At 37.8% G+C, this 23533-nt stretch overlaps 1 protein-coding gene across 2 annotated transcripts in view; it reads left to right on the forward strand.

Moving 5' to 3' along the window:
* EMCN (endomucin) overlaps positions 1–23533 on the forward strand; it is a 128896-nt gene that overhangs the window by 93612 nt on the left and 11751 nt on the right. For both annotated transcript variants that reach the window (XM_052642106.1, XM_052642104.1), the window contains exons 5-9: positions 10830–10922; positions 11368–11421; positions 13518–13613; positions 18089–18113; positions 19248–19309. In XM_052642106.1, the coding sequence (XP_052498066.1) occupies positions 10830–10922; positions 11368–11421; positions 13518–13613; positions 18089–18113; positions 19248–19309 (330 nt within the window). The remainder of the gene's footprint in view (positions 1–10829; positions 10923–11367; positions 11422–13517; positions 13614–18088; positions 18114–19247; positions 19310–23533) is intronic.

A 23533-nucleotide genomic window follows, 5' to 3' on the forward strand; every position in this document is an offset into this window, starting at 1 on the left:
ATTTTTCTTTTTTGCACTTCATTTTCTTGGGGATGGTCTTGATCCCTGTCTCCTGTACAATGCCACAAACCTCCATCCATAGTTCGTCAGGCACTCTGTTTATCAGATCTAGTCCCTTAAATCTATTTCTCACTTCCACTGTATAATTGTAAGGGATTTGACTTTGGTCATACCTGAATGGTCTAGTGGTTTTCCCTACTTTCTTCAATTTAAGGCTGAATTTGGCAATAAAGAGTTCATGATCTGAGCCACAGTCAGTTCTGGGTCTTGTTTTTGCTGACTGTATAGAGCTTCTCCATCTTTGGCTGCAAAGAATATAATCAGTCTGATTTTGGTGTTGACCACCTGGTGATGTCCATGTGTAGAGTCTTCTCCTGTGTTGTTGGAAGAGGGTGTTTGCTCTGACCAGTGCATTTTCTTGGCAATACTCTATTAGCTTTTGCCCTGCTTCATTCTGTACTCCATGGCCAAATTTGCCTGTTACTCCAGGTATTCTTGACTTCCTAGTTATATATTAAAAAGCTTCTCAATGTTTTCGGGTCATATTATCCAAATTGTGAATTTAAGGTAAGACGATGTATATATTTGGGGAGAGACATGAGAACATGCTAAAACTTTCAGAATGCTGCAAAAAATTTCATTTATCTCATTGCTAATGATGCTATTAGCAAGTAAAAGATGAACTCAACTAACTTAAAATCTCTTGGTTGCATGGCTTTATGAAAAGGAAATGGAAAGGGTTTTGAGTCATGCTTGCCTTATGTTTTAGCTCTTCCACTTCTTGTCAGAGGCGTTACCTCATCTCTGTAAGCCACAGTATCTCCATTGTTTACAGTACAGAATAAAAATGTTTAAGAATAAGGTAAGTTAGTGTGTATGGAAGCAATTAGCATGGTGCCCCATTTATTCTTTGTATATGTATATAATTTTCTGGAATATAATAACTATATTAAATCACAAAAGAAAAATACGTCTTCCTTCTATATCTATTTCTATGGTTACTTAAAGTAAACAAATCTCTAGTCATGGTTACTATTGGGTTAGAGGGTGCTATTACCTCTGGTTAGTCATGCTGATGACCCAAAGCAAAGTGAAAGAAATTTGAGATAAATTGTTTTTGCATAGCTTAAAGAGTACAAGTAGGTCAGAATGTTAAGGTCTGATGAGAGAAAAAATTAATTTTTATCATGTGAAGGCAGGAAAGTTTCTTTTAAATATTTTGCCCATTGAGTACATGGGATGTTCCATTAAGGGTGAAAATGCAGATTAGTGAAAGTGAAAGTGAAGTTGCTCATTCGTGTCTGACTCTTTGAGACCCTGTGGACTGTAGCCCACCAGGTTCCTCCGTCCATGGGATTCTCTAGGCAAGAATATTGGAGTGGGTTGCCGTTTCCTTCTCCAGGAGAATCTTCCCAACCCAAAGATCGAACCCAGGTCTCCAACATTGCAAGCAGATGCTTTAACCTCTGAGCCACCAGGGAAGCCCGAAAATGCAGATTAGCAAGGACAAACTCTGGCTTAAAAGGGACCCTGATAAAAAAAAAGACTCTAAAGTCTTAAAGCTAAAAGTCACCTTGGGGTTGAGGGAAAGAGTTACTTCTGAAAATTACATACAGGCTATGCAGGTAAAGGAATAGCTGACTACAAAAGTAACATAATTTCAGAGAATCAAGGATAGAGGAATAGAGGAAATCTGTATTTTGTGAAGATAGTTTAACTCTGATATCAGAATTTAACATAGTTCAGTTCAGTTCAGTTCAGCCACTCAGTCGTGTCAGACTCTTTGTGACCCCATGAATCGCAGCACGCCAGGCCTCCCTGTTCATCATCATCTCCCGGAGTTCACTCAGACTCACGTCCATCGAGTCAATGATGCCATCCAGCCATCTCATCCTCTGTCGTCCCCTTCTCCTCTTGCCCCCAATCCCTCCCAGCATCAGAGTCTTTTCCAGTGAGTCAACTGTTCGCATGAGGTGGCCAAAGTACTGGAGCTTCAGGTTTAGCATCATTCCTTCCAAAGAAATCCCAGGGCTGATCTCCTTCACAATGGACTGGTTGGATCTCCTTGCAGTCCAAGGGACTCTCAAGAGTCTTCTCCAATGCCACAGTTCAAAAGCATCAATTCTTTGGTGCTCAGCCTTCTTCACAGTCCAACTCTCACATCCATACATAACCACAGGAAAAACCATAGCCTTGACTATATGGACCTTAGTCAGCAAAGTAATGTCTCTGCTTTTGAAAATACTATCTAGGTTGGTCATAACTTTTCTTCCAAAGAGTAAGAGTCTTTTAATTTCATGGCTGTAGTCACCATCTGCAGTGATTTTGGAGCCCCAAAAAATAAAGTCTGACACTGTTTCCACTGTTTCTCCATCTATTTCCCATGAAGTGATGGGACCGGATGCCATGATCTTCGTTTTCTGAATGTTGAGCTTTAAGCCAACTTTTTCACTCTCCTCTTTCACTTTCATCAAGAGTCTTTTTAGCTCCTCTTCACTTTCTGCCATAAGGGTGGTGTCATCTGCATATCTGAGGTTATTGATATTTCTCCCGGCAATCTTGATTCCAACTTGTGTTTCTTCCAGTCCAGTGTTTCTCATGATGTACTCTGCATATAAGTTAAATAAGCTGGGTGACAATATATAGCCTTGACCTACTCCTTTTACTGTTTGGAACCAGTCTGTTGTTCCATGTCCAGTTCTAGCTGTTGCTTCCTGACCTGCATATAGATTTCTCAAGAGGCAGGTTAGGTGGTCTGGTATTCCATCTCTCTCAGAATTTTCCACAGTTTATTGTGATCCACACAGTCAAAGGCTTTGGCCTAGTCAATAAAGCAGAAATAGATGTTTTTCTGGAATTTTCTTGCTTTTTCCATGATCCAGCAGATGTTGGCAATTTGATCTCTGGTTCCTCTGCCTTTTCTAAAACCAGCTTGAGCATCAGGGAGTTCATGGTTCACGTATTGCTGAAGCCTGGCTTGGAGAATTTTGAGCATTACTTTACTAGCGTGTGAGATGAGTGCAACTGTGCAGTAGTTTGAGCATTCTTTTGCATTGCCTTTCTTTGGGATTGGAATGAAAACTGACCTTTTCCAGTCCTGTGGCCACTGCTGAGTTTTCCAAATTTGCTGGCATATTGTGTGAAGCACTTTCACAGCATCATCTTTCAGGATTTGAAACAGCTCAACTGGAATTCCATCACCTCCACTAGTTTTGTTTGTAGTGATGCTTTCTAAGGCCCACTTGACTTCACATTCCAAGATGTCTGGCTCTAGATCCACACATCAATTTTACTTACTACTCTTGGCATCAAAATCCTAACTTATTAAAATGCTAATTAATGATATAGTTGCAGAGACATTTCCCATCTCTAAAAGACTTAGCTTTGCCTACGTTTTTATTTTTTTAAAGTAAGTCAGGCTCTTCAGTATAAGAAGTGCTTGCTCCAGAAGATGTGCTGTATATACAGTAGAATATTACTCAACGATAAAAACAAATGAAATAATGTCATTTGCCACAACATGGATGGGCCTAAGGATTATCATATTATGTGAAGTAAGTCAGATAGAAAGAGACAAATATCATATGGTATGATGTATATGTAGAATCTAAAAAAAAAAACCACCATACAAACGAACTTATCTGCAGAACAGAAGTAGAGTCACAGATATAGGAAGCAAGCCTATGGTTACCAAAGGGACTAATGAAGGGTGTGGGGAGAGGTAAGTTAGAAATTTAGGATTAACATGTGCACACTCAGTTCAGTTCAGTTCAGTTCAGTCGCTCGGTCGTGTCCGACTCTTTGCGACCCCTTGAATCGCAGCACGCCAGGCCTCCCTGTCCATCGCCAATTCCCGGAGTTCACTCAGACTCACGTCCATCGAGTCAGTGATACCATCCTGCCATCTCATCCTCTGTCGTCCCCTTCTCCTCCTGCCCCCAATCCCTCCCAGCATCAGAGTCTTTTCTAATGAGTCAACTCTTCACATGAGGTGGACTAAGTACTGGAGTTTCAGCTTTAGCATTATTCCTTCCAAAGAAATCCCAGGGCTGATCTCCTTTAGAATGGACTGGTTGGACAGTACTATATATAAAATAGGTAAACAACAAAGACCTACTGTGTAGCACAGGGAACTGTATACAATATCTTGTAATGACCTATAATAGGAAAGAATCTGAAAAAGAATATATAATATTTGTATGTGTGTGTGTATGACTGAATCACTGTGCTGTACACTTGAGACTAAGACAACATTGTAAGTTAAACATATGTCAACATAAATAAATGAAATTAGAGGAAAAACATTAAAAAAATAAAAGTGACCTCAGGGATCCTATCAGCATATTGCCTCTCAAAGCACAGGGTGGGACCAACTATACTCATAGCATTTATTGACTGAACTGCTGATGTGCTGCTTACTTATATAATAGATCATATTCCACTCTGATAACAAAAGCCTAGAGTAAACCATGCTCTCCTTCCCTAAATGTCAGGATGCTCAGAATCAATTATTACAGCCAACATCAGCAACCGTATTGATGCTTGGTATTAACTCTTAGAAGGAGCTTATTTGTTTCTTCCATTTGCCATTGCTTTGATTTCTTATTTCTATTCATCTTATGGTATACATCATTGCTGCTGCTAAGTTGCTTCAGTTGTGTCCGACTCTGTGCGACCCCATAGACTGCCTCCTACCAGGCTCCTCCGTCTCTGGGATTCTCCAGGCAAGAACACTGGAGTGGGTTGCCATTTCCTTCTCCAATGCATGAAAGTGAAAAGTGAAAGTGAAGTCGCTCAGTCGTGTCCAACTCGTAGCGACCTCGTGGACTGTAGCATACCAGGCTCCTCCGTCCATGGGATTTTCCAAGCAAGAGTACTGGAGTGGGGTGCCATTGCCAATATGTATCATTACTTAACTAAAATCAGAAGTTCAAGAAAGCCATAAGGGACTCCTCCAGCTCAAGTCCCTCCTCAGAGATGTCCACAGTTCCCAGGGGGAGGACTGCTTTCATATCCTTGCCAGGCTCAATCATTGGCTGGGAGCTGCCTGCAGGAAGTATGAAACCAGTAAAAAACACAAGGATGGAATTCAGAGAGCAAGTGGAGATCCTCAGTCAAAATTTACACTATCGGTTGTTCACCTTTGATGACACGCATTCTCATAGTCACCAGAATGCCCTGGTACAGCAATAAGATCTTCTGTCTTAAAAGCTTTCCATAATTTATCTAATAAGTCGCTTCAGTTGTGTCCAGCTCTTTGCAACCATATGGACTGTAGCCCGCCAGGCTCCTCTGGCCATGGGATTCTCCAGACAAGAATACTGACGTGAATTGCCATGCTGTCCTCCAGAGGAGCTTCCCAACCCAGGGAGTGAACCTGCATCTCTTTGTCTCCTGCATTGTCAGACTGGTTCTTTACCACTAGTGCCACCTGGCAAGAGCCAAATGTGTCCCACTATCAGATGCCGATAGGGTAAATTTGGATATGCATTATTACAATAGACTTGACTCTGCAGGTCTCTATTACAACAGAGTTTGTTCCAAGGGTCTCTGTCTCAAACAGCCTGCTCCAAGTTCTAGCTTGAAGTTTGCAAACTGAATTTAAGTCATAACATATCAATAATTTGATATTGAATACAGTCAACAAAAGTAAATGTCTAAGAGCAAATTTATATCATCTAAGAGCACCACACACAAGTGTCTGCAGAGTCATATACCTTTATACTTAGAAAATCTGAGAAAATTAGATAAATTGACTTCGGTTGAAAGACACAACTCTCTAGGTGCCTAATCACAATATAACAATTGTACTTATACTATAAATATTTTATTATTATACTGTTATAAAATAATATGGGCTTCCCTGGTGGCTCAGATGGTAAAGAATCTGCCTGCTAATGGAGAACCCCATGTTTGATCCCTGAGTCGGGAAGATACCCTGGAGAAGAGAATGGTAACCCCCTCCAGTATTCTTGCCTGGAGAATTCCATGGACAAAGGAGACTGATTGGCTATAATCGATGGGGTTGCAAAGAGTCAGACACCACTGAGTGATTAACACTTTCACTTTCATAAACTAATATATTAATATAATATAAATTAACATGTATATTACACTTCTATATTAATTATATATATAATAAACATATTAGTATCAACACTTCTAAAGAATTTTAATTTATTTTTATTCAATTAATTTTTACAACACTATGATGAAGAAAAATTATAATCACCATGTTTTTATTTTGAAATCCAGTTTTATTATTAATTTTTCTGATCACAGAAATAGCACATGCTCAGAGTAAATATTTTTAAAATAATCTAGCTTTAGAGAAGTATATAATATTGTAGACAGTTAAAATACTCCATAGATGTTATCTATTATTCTCAGAATAATTTTTAACAATTTGATATATCTTCTTGAATATTTTTAGATTCTTTGGTAACATTTATTACTAATACTGATATTTTATCAAATGCAAGATTAGAGTACATGTATTTTTAAACTTTATATTTTTTCACTTCAGTCAGTTCAGTTGTTACTCAGTCGTGTCCGACTCCTTGAGACCCCATGAACTGCAGCACACCAGGCCTCCCTGTCCATCACCATCTTCCGGAATTCACTCAAACTCATGTCCATCGAGTCAGTGATGCCATCCAGCCATCTCATCCTCTGTTGTCCCCTTCTCCTCCTGCCCCCAATCCCTCCCAGCATCAGAGACTTTTCCAATGAGTTAACTCTTTGCATGAGCTGGCCAAAGTATTGGAGTTTCAGCTTTAGCATCAGTCCTTCCTAAGAAAACCCAAGACTGATCTCCTTTAGAATGGACTGGTTGGATCTCCTTGCAGTCCAAGGGACTCTCAAGAGTCTTCTCCAACACCACAGTTCAAAAGCATCAATTCTTCAGCGCTCAGCCTTTTTCACAGTCCAAATCTCACATCCATACATGACCACTGGGAAAACCATAGCCTTGACTACACAGAACTTTGTTGGCAAAGTAATGTCTCTGCTTTTGAATATACTATCTAGGTTGGTCATAACTTTCCTTCCAAGGAGTAAGCGTCTTTTAATTTCATGGCTGCAATCACCATCTGCAGTGATTTTGGAGCCCAAAAAAATAAAGTCTGACACTGTTTCCACTGTTTCCCCATCTATTTCCCATGAAGTGATGGGACCGGATGATCTTTGTTTTCTGAATGTTGAACTTTAAGCCAACTTTTTCGCTCTCCTCTTTCATTTTCACCAAGAGGCTTTTTAGTTCCTCTTCACTTTCTGCCATAAGGGTGGTGTCATCTGCACATCTGAGGTTATTGATATTTCTCCCGGCAATCTTGATTCTAGCTTGTGCTTCTTCCAGCCCAGCGTTTTTCAAGATGTAGTCTGCATAGAAGTTAAATAAGCAGGGTGACAATATACAGCCTTGACGTACTCCTTTTCCTGTTTGGAACCAGTCTGTTGTTCCATGTCCAGTTCTAACTGTTGCTTCCTGACCTGCATAGATGTTTCTTAAGAGGCAGGTCAGGTGGTCTGGGATTCCCATCTCTTTCAGAATTTTCCACAGTTTATTGTGATCCACACAGTCAAAGGCTATAGCATAGTCAATAAAGCAGAAATAGATGTTTTTCTGGAACTCTCTTGCTTTTTCCATAATCCAGTGGATGTTAGAAATTTGATCTCTGGTTCCTCTGCCTTTTTTAAAACCAGCTTGAACATCTGGAAGTTCATGGTTCACGTATGGCTGAAGCCTGCCTGGCTTGGAGAATTTTGAGCATTACTTTACTAGTGTGTGAGATGAGTGCTATTGTGTGGTAGTTTGAGGATTCTTTGGCACTGCCTTTCTTTGGGATTGGAATGAAAACTGACCTTTGCCAGTCCTGTGGCCACTGCTGAGTTTTCCAAATTTGCTGGCATATTGAGTGCAGCACTTTCACAGCATCATCTTCCAGGATTTGAAATAGCTCAACTGGAATTACGTCACCTCCACTAGCTTTGTTCATAGTGATGCTTTCTAAGGCCCACTTGACTTCACATTCCAGGATGTATGCCCTAAACAACTTTTTAGATGTGGAAACTCAGACACAGAGTTGAAGTGCCTTGCCTAAGATTCCACAGCAAGTAAGTGCTCAAGTCACATCTGAGTCAGGGGCCCAGTTCAGAATCGTGCTCTCAGCCATCCATGGCACCTCTCTTGTACCTCCTCTGCTGATACTGCTTTAGGAGTAATGTGGGATAATAAGAGTCTCAATGAGATCCTCAGAAGTCATCAGCTCTGCATGTATCATGGCTCCCTCCATGTTAATTGCAGAAAGAATCACATTAAACTGACAATTTATGAATTCAGCCAAGACCTGTCATTTTATCAGTGTGTTCATGCTAATGGATGGGGTTTCTCAAATTATAAGTTAATTCCCTTTAAGTGGGTCATGACTAATATTTTTTAAAATGAAGTAAAAGAGTTTAGAAAACACAAGAAGGCATTCAATGTAATAGAGGTGAAGTGTGTGTGTATGTGTGTGTGTGTGTTGATTTTTTAACTAAAGGTAGTCGTTATAAGAAAAAAATTAAATATTTATTCAAGGAGCCATATCCCCTTTAAAAAATAATTAATTCTAGGGACTTCTGTGTTGGTCTAGTGGTTACGAATCCGCCTTCCAATGCACGGGATTCAGGTTTAATCCCTGGTTTGCCAACTAAAATCCCACATGCCACAGAGTGGGGCAACTACTGAGCCCCTGTGCCATGTGCCAAATAAATAAGTATTTTTTTAAAAGGGGTTAATCCTGTTGCCCACCTGTGGATCATTAGCAATAACAGCACTGGATAGTCAATACATTTTAAGTAGAAAAGCTTGGAGTTTCATCTGATCCAGATAGATTATACTCAGAAATGTAGCCACCACTTAGCCTGCCTATGAGAAGATAATAAGGTAGAATGTGGAGTGTTGAAAATTAACCCTTGGGAAATCCCAGGAGGATTAATGCCTTTGGTTATTTAATCAGCTATCTTATTCTCTACCAACACAACCGAAAGAGCATTCATCTTTACTAGAACACTTGACACTGGTAAAAGCAGCTAAGTACCAAGCTTTCAGCTAGTTCCTACCCTTATCTTTAAAATTCCTTTTTCTGCCTGCTCAGTGCATAGCCTGACATTTTTCTTTGTTCTTATGGGCATATATCTAGCTTCCTCCCACAGATCTTGCATAGAAAGAACGGTACAGACTCTTAACATTTTTCTTCCCCCACGGATGTCAGAAACGCATAAGCATGCGGTGCGTGCTGGGCTGTGGGTGGCAAAGAGAGAAAGATCCCAGGCAGTCACAGGCAACATCTATTTCTTTTATATACTTGTACATGACCTTCATATTCCTAAGGGGCCATAATTATAAGAGATGACTCTTACATCATCTAAGGAGTCAGTTATACTTTATTGCACACCCGCTGTAGTCGAAACTTTATGTGAATGGTGGGAATGATGGCCCTCACACTCCAGGAACTTGCAATGCACTATAGAGACAAGGCAAACAGGTGTGATTAAAAGATACTACTCCATACCTGAAGAAAAATAGAATGATTTTTCAAAATCTTTTCCAGATACAAATTACATTTTATTATAGATTCATGAGAATAAATGCTGTACACTTAGAAAACATTTAATTATCTATATTTCCTTGAAATTTTTTGAGATTTATGAATTTGGAATAATACATTTTTATTTATTTATTTTTTGTTTGAGTCATTCTGATGAAAGATGGAAGATATTCACCTAAGCCAACAAATAATGACAATCTAAAAATAACATTTTCCATGGAAAAAAAGAGCAGTGGACATGCATCCAAGCAGCAGTTGCTCTGGAGAAACCAAACAAGTATAAATCACTGCTGTGCTTTCAAGATAAAAATGAAGGGATCTTCCATCAATTTTCCCCAGTTCTTCCAGTCAAAGCCTCCATTGCAGTCTTTCTCTTTGACCACTAAAGAACACTATAAACTGCATTTCTGTCCAGTTTAAGTATTTATAATAATAATATAAAAATCAGTATCACTCAAAGTTGTAATATCTAAAATGTGATGAATGCTTTTGCATTGATTTGCATTCCATCCCCTGTTGGCTCAGACAGTAAACAGTCTGCCTGCAATGCAGGAGACTGGGCTTTGATTCCCCGGTCAGGAAGAAACCCTGGAGAAGGAAATGGGCAACCTACTCCAGTATCCTGTATCTTGCCTAGAGAATTCCATGGACAAGGGAACCTGGTGGGCTACAGTCCATAGGGTCACAAAGAGTTGGATATGACTAAAGGCTTCCCTAGTAGCTCAGACTTAGCAACAGCAGCAGCAGTAGCTCAGATGGTAAAGAATCTGCCTGTGATGCAGGAGATCAGGTTTGATTCCGGGGTCTGGAAGATCCCCTGGAGAAGGAAATGGCAACCCACTCCAGTACTCTTGCTTGGAGAATTCCATAGACGGAGGAGCCTGGTGGGCTCAGTTCATGGGATCGCAGAGAGTCGGACACAACTATGTGACTAACTTTCACCTTTCACTTTTCAAGAGACTTACACCTCTTACAGTAGGTGATATGAGCTATAGCCTAAAATGAAACACTTGTTCAAGTTTTATTTTTGGCCAGTTCTTGAAGAGATAATACTAATACCTCCTGTGTTACAAGAGGAACACATGATTTAATGTACAGTTGTATGTATCCCATTATTCAGTGATAAACGGTTTTTATAGATCATCCAAAACACAAACGTTTTGAATCTTCAAAGAAATCCAGAAAGAAAAGTAAATACTATAATCTGACTCTGACTCTAGGTTTATTGTTTTCCTACAGTTAACACTTCACCACCAGAAGCATCATCTTTCAGAACCACTGCATTATCCTCAATATCAGTTACAACTCCAGAAAACATCTCCCCGTCTCAAGGTATGAATTCTGTGTGCATGAGTGGAAGCTTGCTTTGCTTGACTACTCCTCATCAAGAAAATGTCACCAATTTAAAAGAAAAAAAAAAAAAAAAACAGACTTCTGAGATATAACTGATATAGAAAAATAGACTGCACATTCTCAGAAAGGGAGGGGACATGAGGAGACTTTTGGAGGTGATGGCTATGTCTGTTACCTTGATTGTGGGGATGGTTTGATGGGTATGTGCTTGTGTCCAAACTCTTTAGACTGTATACATTAACTCTCTACCAATCTCGAGTCATAACACAGGACTCTTTCAGAATGACTTAAAATGTTTTCACTCGAAGCTTCATACCTATCCATCACAGAGGCTACCTAAATAGAGAGTGGGGAGGTGAGGGAAGGCTTATGAGGACTGGCACACATTAACCTAAGGTGACTTTTTTTTTTCTTAAAATAATAGGCCTTGAGAATGCAAAAAATGCAAGCGCTTCTACAACCAGCCCCTCTTATTCCAGTGAGTAACACATATATCTTCATTCTATGCAGTAAGTAGTTCTGCAGAATGTTTGAATGTCACCAGCAAGGGAAGGGATTCAACTATAAACAGCCTTTTCTCAACTTTACTTAACCGGCAATCCCATTATAATCCCATATAACTGCTTCAAAAGTTTTCTTCTACTGAACTTGTTTTAATAAATACACTTTGAGCATTTTTTTCCTTACCTTAGTGCCAAGCAATAACCACCAGAGGTCATGGTGACTTGATGGGGCTAGCCTCAAATAAGCCAAAGTGCACAGGCAGAGATCTCCATAAAAATGAAAATTCACCTTTACAGAACCTTATTTTAATGTCAAAAACAGCCTTTTAAGAAATGTTCCATTTTAGCAAACACACACACACACACACACACACATATATATAGAAGATACTGTATATACTAACACTGAATAGAGAGAATATTCATGAATTTCCTTGGAAATTAAGAATAAGATGAATATATATATGCAGCTGTGATGAAAAAAGATTATCTTAGGTTTAGGTAAAGTCATCCCATTCAAGAAGTCAGCACTGCATTTAGAGAGCTGCTGTGTCATGGCGTCTTCATTTCAGGAAGCACTAGCGATCACATGCAAGATCTAATATGAACCCAGCAAGACCTACTTAAAACAATTATTTAACCGTAACAGTGAAGTATAACCCACCCTACCAATGAGTTGGAGAGCTATTCTTAACCCCTGATAAATATAAGCATTACATACTCAAGTAGATGAGAACACCTAACTGACTAGTAACTGTAACTTCTGTATCTCTACTTATATTCCTGTTACAGCTTTTTCCTTTCATCACTCTTGTTTTAACCTGGGAAATCACTGCCAGAAAAGAAGGCAAATTACCCCTCTCTTAATAAGAACAGGAAAAACTCATCCTAATTACTACTGCAGCAGCACCATACCCACAAGTAGACATTCATAAATACACACATATTTCTTAGACCACGTTGTTACACTGTAATATCCTTTTATATTCAATTATGTTCCAATTTGAAGATATTATTACAGAAAGATATTTGTGATTTTCTTAGGAAGTCAGCTTTATGACCAGAGTATTTTCAATAGAACCAGTAAGAGATATACCTTTTTTTCTTTTAGTTTTATCGAGATACAATTGACATACAACACTGTATAAGCTTAAACTGTACTGACATCATAAAACATCACAATAGTAAACATCTATCATCTCATATAGATATAAAATTAAAGAAATATAAAAAAATTGTGATGAGAACTCAAGACTTTGTTACTCTCTTAACTTTCATGTATAACATTTGTTGCTGTTTTTCAGTCACTTAGTCGTGTCCAACGCTTTGTGACCCCATGGACTGCAGCACGCCAGGCTTCCCTGTCCTTCACCATCTCTCAGAGCTTGTTCAAACTCATGTTCTTTGAGTTAGTGATGCCATCCAACCATCTCGTCCTCTGTCATCCCCTTCTCCTCCTGCCTTCACTCTTTCCCAGCATCAGGGTCTTTTCTAATACTTCAGCTCTTCACATCAGATGGCCAAAATATTGGAGCTTCAGTTTCAGCATCAGTCCTTCTAATGAACATTCATACATACAACAGTGAATACATAACATACAACAGTGTTAATTATTAATATATTTAGCAAGTTGTTCATTGTATCCCTAGTACTTTTTATCTTCTAATTAGAAGTTTGTGCTTTTGACTCTCTTCATCCAAGCTATACATCAGTAGCTTCATTATAAAGTAGTGAAGAATATAAAGCATGCATATGGGCCTGGTTCTAAGGGACATCGTCTGTGTGGTCAGTCTCCCATTTCCTCATTCCTTCAGTCACCAAAAGAGTCTTCCTTAGATTTAGAGTTTTATTTCAGAAAGGCTACAAGACTGACATCAAGTGGGTACATCAGAAATAACAACTAAAGCATAACCCATGAATCAGATATATCTTCTTTGCTTAAAATATAATGTTTTTAATAGAATGATGTTTAAAGAAGAAAGGAAGCATGCATGCTTTTTCTCAGTTAATAATCTATGTGTTGTGAGATTCAATACCCACTCTAACTGACGATGTCTCCAATGCTTTTTAGGTTTTATTTTGCCGATGGTTATTGCTTTGATTGTAATAACACTTTCAGTCTTCGTTCTGGTGGGTTTGTATCGAATGTGCTGGAAGACAGACCCAGGTAGGTAACCATGTTTTGTTTCATTTTGTTTTCCTAAAAGGAGAATATGCTTGCTCAGCCTAAACTTGAATTTAAACTCAGTGAGAGAGAGGAAATTTACACAGGAAGGAAATGCTATATTGGTTGATCACAGAAATAGAGAAAGGGTAGGAATCAATTGAGCGCTGGTGAATATAAGGAATTAACTACTAATGGCAGGTTGGGGCTTCCCTGGTGGCTCAGATGGTAAGAAAAAAAATCTGCCTGCAATGCCAGAGACCTGGGTTCTATCCCTGGGTCGGAAAGATCCACTGGAGAAGGGAATGGCTACCCACTCCATTATTCTTGCCTGGAGAATTCCATGGACAGAAGAGCCTGGCAGCCTACAGTCCATAGGGTCACAAAGAGTCGGACACGACTGAGCGACTAACACTTTGACTAATGGCGGATGTTATCAGATATGGGCACATTCTTTTTAACGAAAAAGCCCTAGGTGCGTGGTTGGGGAGTATGGTACTAAAGATGGCATAAAATGACATGCCTTAGCTATAGGGAAGACTTGTTCCATTACCATGTAACAGAATAAAGAGAAATACCGGGACCCATAATTTCCCTGTGGGACCCATAATTTCAAGAAGAGTATTTTGTGTCTTACTTCCCCCTTGGGAGGCACAGCTTCCTTCCTATGAAGGTGTCTTCCAGGACTGTTGTGTTCTGCTAATTTAATTAGTTCTTCCAGATTGAACACTATTGCCATTTTTAGAGGGATTCTAGTTCCACAATTCTTTGTGATCCTCCTTAATCTCTCCATTAGCAATGGAAAGTCTTGCTTCTTTTATTTAAAATGACACTGCCTTCTTTTACATCTTCACTGGTTGTTTTCCTCTTTTTTGCTGTTTCATCTTCTCCTCCCTGCCTCTTGAATATTTATGGTTCCCCTAATTGCATTTTATTTTAAAGTGTTTTTTAAAATAAACTTTTAAACTTAAGGATAGATTTAGGTTTACAGAAAAGTTGTGAAGATAGTTACAGGGTTGTTAATAATAATAATACCCTTATTATTAATATCTTATATTAATATGATATAATTGCCACAATTAACCAAAATTGATATATTATTAACTAAAGTCCCCATTTTATTCAAATTACTTTCAATCTTTATTCAGTCTTTTTTTCTGTTCTAGGAACTTGAGCACTCTTTTCATTAGATGCTTGTCTAAATCCCCTTTCAGTTCCCAGGAACTCGCCTATGTTACCTTAATTTGTCTTCTCATTTCAGACACCTTCCTGGTTGTATTAATATAATGGAGTGCCATGTATTCTGCTTCATCCATGTTATTCCTTCTCCTAGAATGTCCAGCCCACTGCTTAACTTTTATAGTATACCTAATCTCCATCTTATTCATTAGGATTTACCTTAAAAGCAGATTTAATCTATATTTTTTAATATCTCACCTCTTTAAGCAGAGTAGAGTGTTTTGACTCTATTGAATTTAATGATATTATTCATCACACTATAGTGTAGTTACTTCTGTATAAGCCTACTTCCTCTGCAAGCCAAACATTTTATTCTATTTAGGCTGTTGTAACAAAAATGCTGTAGACTAGATGACTTAAACAACAAAAATTTATTTCTCACAGTTCTGGAGGTTAAGTTCAGTCAAGGCACCATCAGATTTGATGTCTGATGAACATACTCTTCCTGGTTTTTATACCTGCCTGTGTCTTCACATGGGAGAAGGGACAAGAGAACTCTCTGGGTCTTTTTTACAAGAGCACTAAGCCTTTCCTGAGGACTCTTCCCTCATGATCTAATTGCTTTCTAAAGACCCAGCATCCTAATACCATCATATCGGGCGTCAAGATTTAACATATGAACGTTAGGGGAACATAAACTTTCAGTCCATAGCATCAGACAACTCCTCCAAGTTACAAACTACGTATGACTCACGTTGCATTGTGCATAACACAGAGCAGAGAGAGTCTTACTGAATCTTGTAAATTTTAGTGAAATAAAACCTTTCCTTTCCTCACTTTAACTCTAAATAGTTCACTAATAGAACTCTACTTAACACTCATATACTGTTAAAAAAAATAAAAATCAATCATTTTTATAACATATATACCCTGTGGTATATATGTTTATATATAAACATTATTATGTATGTATGTGGTATTTCTGTTTACCCTGTGGACAGTGTGCCCCAGGACACTAATGAATGCTGTTCCTGAGGCCAATCCCTGACCCTGCAGGGTGTGGACAGTTTGGCGCCTGTGCATGACAGTGCAAAGGGAAGTAATGAGAAGAAAACAGCAGTGTTCATTTTAGCTCTTGCTGGAAAATAAGAAGAAAACAAATCAATGTCTTTCCCTTTGGGAGTTAAGTGAATAAACTTCTTAATAACGTCTGAAATATGTTTCCTCACTCAATTTCCAGAGGGGAAGTAGCATTTTTATAAATCAGTTTGATTTCTCTAAGTTCCTAAACCACCAATCAGGAAATCAACCAATCAAGTGGAAAACAGAGAGTGCTGAGTATATAGAATAGGAAAAAAAACTTGTGGACTAAATGCATTTGTAAAAATACCGTGTACTGAAAAACTGCTTTGCATAAGGAGATTTGTAAATAAATTATTTGAAAAGTTGGTGATGATGAACCATATCATTTAGGAAAAAACGTGTAAGATTCCTACCACTATGGAATTATTCTGAAGACAGGCAGTAGTTTATAACCAAACTGGGCAGTTGGACAATTAGCCAAATCCATTTGATTGTTGTCAGCTACACAGAATTTACAGCATTGTTATCATTAAATTAGCACCATAAAACACCTGCAGTTAATCACTCTTCAAGTATGTGGGTGAGACTTTATTAAATTCAGAAAATTCGTAAACTCACTCTACTCTCTGGAAGCCAACATGAATCAGAGGTTTTTGTATGAAACTAAACTCAACCATTCCATCCTAAAGGAGATCAGTCCTGGGTGTTCATTGGCAGGACTGATACTAAAGCTGAAACTCCAATACTTTGGCCACCTCATGCAAAGAGCTGACTCACTGGAAAAGACCCTGATGCTAGGAGGGATTGGGGGCAGGAGGAGAAGGGGACGACAGAGGATGAGATGGCTGGATGGCATCACCGATGCACATGAGTTTGGGTGAACTCCGGGAGTTGGTGATGGACAGGGAGGCTTGGCGTGCTGTGATTCATGGGGTTGCAAAGAGTTGGACACGACTGAGTGACTGAACTGAACTGAACTGAAACTTAACTGGATAATGCTGACTGTAGTGTGAACTTTAACCTTATTAAGAATGGGATAGATGCATAAAGTAATCTGCTGGTGTGCATCTATCTGCTAGTGAACCAATATTACAGTCTTATAGGGAAAAATATTAAAGCAAGCATACGAGAAAGTATCTGTCCATCCTGCAACAAGGCTATGAGCATTACAGGTGATATCATATGTAACAGTTATAGTGGGAATTGTAAAATATTGTTAAAACACTTAGCTTATGGTAAGAAAGATGAGGTTAGGTCTAGTTGGTAAACAGCATATGTTGGAGTATCTTAGCCAAAGTGACAGAAATAGAAGTGGCCAAAACTTGAGCGGAAATCAAGGTCTTTATAAGATAATAATCCTCAAAGTCAGGAGAATGGTATTCAAAGGCATATCCTGATGACCAGAGCTATCTTAGATGTGAAAGGAAATCCAAGAGATAAGAACCAGTAGCCATGGAATAAATCACAGCAAAATCAGGAACAAAGCAATGACTTTAAGCAATTCCATTAACTATTTTGACTAATAGGCCATAGATTAATGCAAGTTTTGACCAGCACCTCCTGCTCCAATGAGGCTATGGTCTTATGCAAAATGAATCATCCTACGTTCACACTCTAACCAAATGCTTGTGGACCAGCCTGGCAAAGTGGGTGGAAGATTAGTCGCAGTCAGTAGCCTCAGTGACATTTTTCAGGGTACTTTTGAGAGGCTGAATCTGTGGGCTTCAGATGCAATTAGAAGCAATATCTGCCTCGTGGCTCACAACAGATATGGAGATTTGGGTCCCCAGAAAGAGCAATGTACAAAGAAAAGCCAAAAAATCAATTCTCAGTTCTAAAAAGGTAATTCAAGACTTTGAGGCTAATTTGTTTTCAGAGATACTGAAATAAATGGAGACAGTTTTTGGTATCTGTGGAAGGTGTGATAATGGATAATATTCCACATTGTGGTATGAAACTATAAGGTTAAAATCAGTCCAGAACTGAGTTCAGTGGAGTTGGCCTATTTGAGACTAGACTGTGAATATATTAGCCGTGACTGAGGAATGAGTGGTAACCATCTCCAAGGAAATGACCAGTGGGACAAGGAATAGGGGGAGAGATTAAAAAGTTAAGAATTGGCTTTAGAAGCATCTTTGCATAGAAAGTGGTGGGTGTCTCAGGGTTTTTGTAGCCAAGCTGTTAGCAATTCTAATAACAATATCCTCGTCTTCTAGGCACACAGGAAAATGGAAATGAACAGTAAGTAACTTTGCATCATTTTTTTTTTCTGGAAGCTCTATTGTTTACATAAGGAAAAGCATTGATCCTCTACTCATACTTTTGTTTTTTAAAGCATTTGGGTAGAAGGTACAATACCTGGGGTTTGGCCACCTGTTTGTCAGGAAGCTTTCTCTATTCAAAAGAGAAATCCCAACAATTAAAAGAGAAGATTCCTCTTAAGCTTGGATAAAGTGGTAAAATTGCAAATCAAAAGTTGAAAAGGAATGAATACAGCCATGAGGAAAAAAATCATAGACAAACATATCTAGATTTTTAAAATAGATTTCCCATAGAAATTTTCAATATGCTTCTCACAGGTAAAATCGTGCCTACACCTTGAGAGAGCTCTGAGTGGCTTTACTTTAACAGCAAATGGTTACCCTGCTTGGTCTTTATTAAAACGAACAAAGCAGTCCTTAGCAATCCAGCCAAGTGCTACCATCAAGAGGCGGCAAAGAGACACACTATTTTAATGTCAAAACCAAATTCTGTGTTTTCTGTGTTGACCTGTCTTTGTAGCCTGCTTAATTGTGGGTGTTTTTGTATATTCACTGGGTCGAGAACTTTAAGAATAATGTCCCTATACCACCTGGCCTTCCGAATTTAAAGTATAGGTTCTTGAGAAGTCCAAGGAGAGGAACTGGGGTTTGAAACTATTTTGAACTGAGAAGGGGTAGGTGGGAACTTTTGTCGAAATAGTTCAGACACTACACTGCAATATCCACGACCCCATGAAAATGAATGTCCCCAGAACTCAGACCGGTCTAAAAGGTTTGGAAACTCTTCTATGTCTTCCCCCTCACAATTTAGAAATGAAGGCATGTGTAATATGGACTCGGAGACAAGTGTTTCACATGACCCATTTTGACATTTAGTTTATCTGATGATCATCACTGTAACAGAATGACAGATTTATTGACTCAATTCCAGAAGTGAAAGTGCCATGAAAGTATGTGTCTATATATGAAGAGACACAAGTTGTGCAATAGAAACACCTACAAATATATATGCACGTGTATCTTTGTTTTTCTGTTTATATAATGTTTTCTTTGTTCCACAGATATGTAATACTAATTACTGTGGTGTTAACTTAATGTTTTCTGTTTCAAATAGACCTCAGTCCGATAAAGAGAGTGTGAAGCTTCTCACTGTTAAGACAATTTCTCATGAGTCTGGTAAGCTCCCAGTATGTTGATTAGATGAAAAATGGTTATTTCAAAATCTAACTTGAATTTTGTTCATTGCCACAATAAAAAAGCATAACTTCTTTAGAAATAATTATTAACCCCAAGAAATAAAGAAACTCTCCTATGAGGGAAAAGTGAGCCGTAAAAATACCATTTGGGATAAGATATTAGACTATCTGACTTGCTTGTAGATGTATTCTAAAGAATGAGTGATGACTGGAGGCATTTTCCATCCTGCAGTAGCGGCAGAAAAAAAAATAAGCATGCCGCAGGGTTTTTTTTTTAAAGTATTGTTGTTGTTTTGTTATATTTTTGGTAATGGCTGTGTATAACCACTTGGAACTTGGATTCATCAATTAAAATGTAAATCATATCTTATATCATTTCACATCATTTTAATTGAGCTTCTCAATGAGGACAAAACACAATTTTCTATTGATATAGTTTATATTTCTTTTTCCAGTTTCTTAGATTTTGATTTCATTTGGTTTGAAATGTAAAAAGTTTTTCAAATATAGATATGATTTGTATGAGTTACATTTGTATCAAGAGTAATGAAAAATGGGATGCTAGATAGCTTTTAAAAATTGAAAAAAAAAAAAGCAAATTCCTTTTTTGTACTGAGTAGACCAAATATTTAAAACTCCAATATTCCAAAACAAATAAATAAAAAGTAATTTTAGTTTTACAAAACAATCCAGGTGGCTCTAACAAATATCAAGTTATATCCAAGACACTTAAAATATTCAATCACCCCAATTTAACCTATACAAAGTAGTCCCAGATTACATATGTTATGTTAAAGTGAACGATATCAGATGATAAACACTGGAAATATATTGCAGAAAACAATTTTGTAAAACAGAAGACTTTAAATGTAGTCCCAATTCAAGATCAAGATATCAAACACTGATAGGGGTCTCAATTTCAGGTAGAGGATTCAAACTAGAACAAATTACAAACAAGAACTGAGAAGCAAGGGCACCCAAGATATGCAGAGACATGGCCAAATCCCTCATGTGAGCCATTTTCTTCAGACTTTCAGTCTTGTATCTTTCTGTTCTTTATTCCCACATTATTTTCTTAAAGGTAACCATCTGAATGAGTGAAAGAGTAAAATTCATTCACAGGATAATTGGAAACCACTCACCAGTTTCTCCTAGCTGTTCACCAGCTTTGACTAAGTAGCCAAGCCTATTCTACTTGGTCAGGAAGGGACAGGCCAGAAGCCTGAATGTGAACTAATCATGAGCTCATGGAGGATCTGGAGTGTGACCACACTGTTTATCAAGAAAAGTTCTCAGAATCTGCCTATATCTTGTAAGCTGCATCACAGTAATTTCATGCACTCTCCTTTATTTCCTGGAAAATTTAACCAAATTGCTCGGCAGCTTCTGGGGCTCTCCAAGCTCTGAGCTAGAAGCCCCTGGAGGGAAGCCGATGGCTGTTCTGGGGATGAGGGGGCTGGGATCAGGACCACCTGCTCTACCAGGGAAATGATAATTGACACCAGAATCAAGACTCTTGGGAGGGGGAATTGCCAGAGAACCTTGTGTTTCTTGGTTGCAAATTTGCTGATTCTTCTTTAAAGCCCAGGGATAATTCTGTATAAGCTGCTATCACCCACTCTCACAGTAAGTGCAATAATAAGTGGGTAAACCATGATGGGATGATTCAGAAGGCCCTTAACTCTCCAAACTTCCTTTTCTCCAGAAGTAGCTTTTCTGGTCATAGGTCTAAGGAGGAAATATTACTATGGAAATAAAAAGGTCTAGTCTTTGGTACTTTTATTTCTGCCAATCTCAAGTTAGGAAGCACACCTCTTTTAATAAAATAACTTCTCAAAGGTCAACCTAGCTGATTATAGGAAATATTTGGTAATAGAGCTAAACTGGGGTTCATGTTTGGGATCGCATGTACACCCGTGGTGGATTCATGTCAATGTATGGCAAAACCAATACAGTATTGTAAAGTAAAATAAAGTAAAAATTAAAAAAAAAAAACCCTAAACAAAAAGAGAACACACCAAAATGAAAAAATAAATAAATAAATAAAGTGAAATTGGTGACTCAGAGTTGATTTCAATGGCCTAAAACTGATAATCTAAAACATACTGCTCTCCAAATGCTTTTTGTACTACCACAGTTTTTATTAAACTTGATAAAAGTCTCTCTACCATTAACAGGACTTGATGGCTTCTGAAACATCTGAAAACAAATCTCTTTCCATATCTTCCCATCTTCCGAGACTTATTTGAATGTTCTTTCTTTACAAAATTATTCTCACCACACTCAAAGGAAGTTACAGTATCATAATTATTTTTACTTAAATATCCCTTCCCTAATAGTTACATCTTTCTTAAAATATAACTAGAATAAAGTCTGAAATAATTATAAAAATAAAGTCTAAATTTCTATCTCATATATAAAAAACTTTAAATATTTAAAAAATATAGAAAAGAATTCGATAGAACAAATGTGTGACTACCCACCATTCAGAATTTATGGTTGTTACATTTCATGGTATTTGCTACACAGCCTAAGAAATGTACCAACAAACATACTTTAATTAACACACCAAGGTTAGTAACATGAAGTTTGAGCTTCAGTGGTCTTAAGAATTAATTGGATTAGTCAAAGGTCAATTTACAAGCTCCAGTCTTGTATCTCAAAATAAATTTTGCCATTTTAGAGGTCAATAAATCATGTTTCCAAGGAAACAGAGCTCTGTAGCAACCCACCTTCAGGGAAAATGCCAGTGGATACTAAACTTCCTGGGTTTCTATAAGCCTCTATGCTTAATGGCTATTGTTCTGAATGTTTTCTCCGGATAAAGCAATTTTTTGGCCGAAATCTTCCTCTTCTGATTGCCTTGATGTTTATCCATCCATATTTTCTGATTCCTCTAAGTCTGATCTTTCTCAAGCAGATGTTTTTGTTGAAAATGTAGTCCATAAATGTTTAAAGTTTGATTATTTCAATTGGGAGCTTTCTTTATTGTAAAAGAAAAAGCCTGAGTATACATGAGAATGTGCTTTCAGAAAAAAAAAAAAAAAAAACAAGCCCCAAACATAGCAGATCATGAAGTCCTTTATAAGAACATACAAGATGCCTCTCAGATTTAATTAAAAATCTTGCCAAGTTAAACATCACCATGATTGATTGCAAAATATACATGTGACATGAGGCATTTTAAACATGATTCCCACTTACACCATGTGTCAGAAAGTTAATATAGGTTATCTCATTTTTAACATGTAAGGTTATAAAAATATGAATACAATTGCCTAAATTAAGGAATACATGATTCCACAAAAGAAAGAAAACACAGTGATGCTGAATTTAATTTCAAAGTATTACTTGATTTTGAACCTTTTGAAGGGAGAACAAGCAGATCTGAATTCATTATAATTTTCCTTTTCTTAGAAAACACTGATAAATTTTTATTATCTTATATTAGGTTCCAACACTTCAGCATGCCTTCCATGGTGTGCCAGACTTCTCTTGATCAATTTTTGAACCATTTAATATTAATAACACAAACTCTTCACATGTCACTCACCTCCTATCCACTGTCCTCCTCATTGAACTAAGGAGGAGACAGCACCTTGGTCTTTGTCATTCCCACCTTCCCCTCCTACCCATTGTGGTAATTACACATTATTTATATATTGTTAGTATACTAGCACTAGTTAGTATGTTATGGTAATTATTCATTAAATATACACTTCTCTGTTTATTTCTACAAATAAAAGTTCATTTATAAGTAGAAATGAACAAAATTGTAAAGATGAGCAAAAGATTCATAGATGTATAAAGCCATACAGAGATTCAAAATCTATCTTTTTAACCCTTCAATTTTGACTCAGTCTGTGATGAAGGTGAAAGAGGAGAGTGAAAAAGCTTGCTTAAAATTCAACATTCAAAAAACGAAGATAATGACATCCAGTCCTATCACTTCATGGCGAATAGATGAGGAATGAGTGGAAACAGTGTCAGATTTCATTTTCTTGGGCTCCAAAATCAATGCGGATGGTGACTGCAGCCACTAAATTAAAAGACACTTGCTTCTTGGAAGAAAAACTATGACAAACCTAGACCGTGTATTAAAAAGCAGAGACAGCACTTTGCTGACAAAGGTCTGTATAGTCAAAGCCATGGTTTTTCTAGTAGTCATGTTTGGATCTGAGAGTTGGACTATAAAGAAGGCTGA

The sequence above is a fragment of the Budorcas taxicolor genome, chromosome 6 (assembly GCF_023091745.1).
Source record: "Budorcas taxicolor isolate Tak-1 chromosome 6, Takin1.1, whole genome shotgun sequence".
Taxonomy (NCBI): domain Eukaryota; kingdom Metazoa; phylum Chordata; class Mammalia; order Artiodactyla; family Bovidae; genus Budorcas; species Budorcas taxicolor.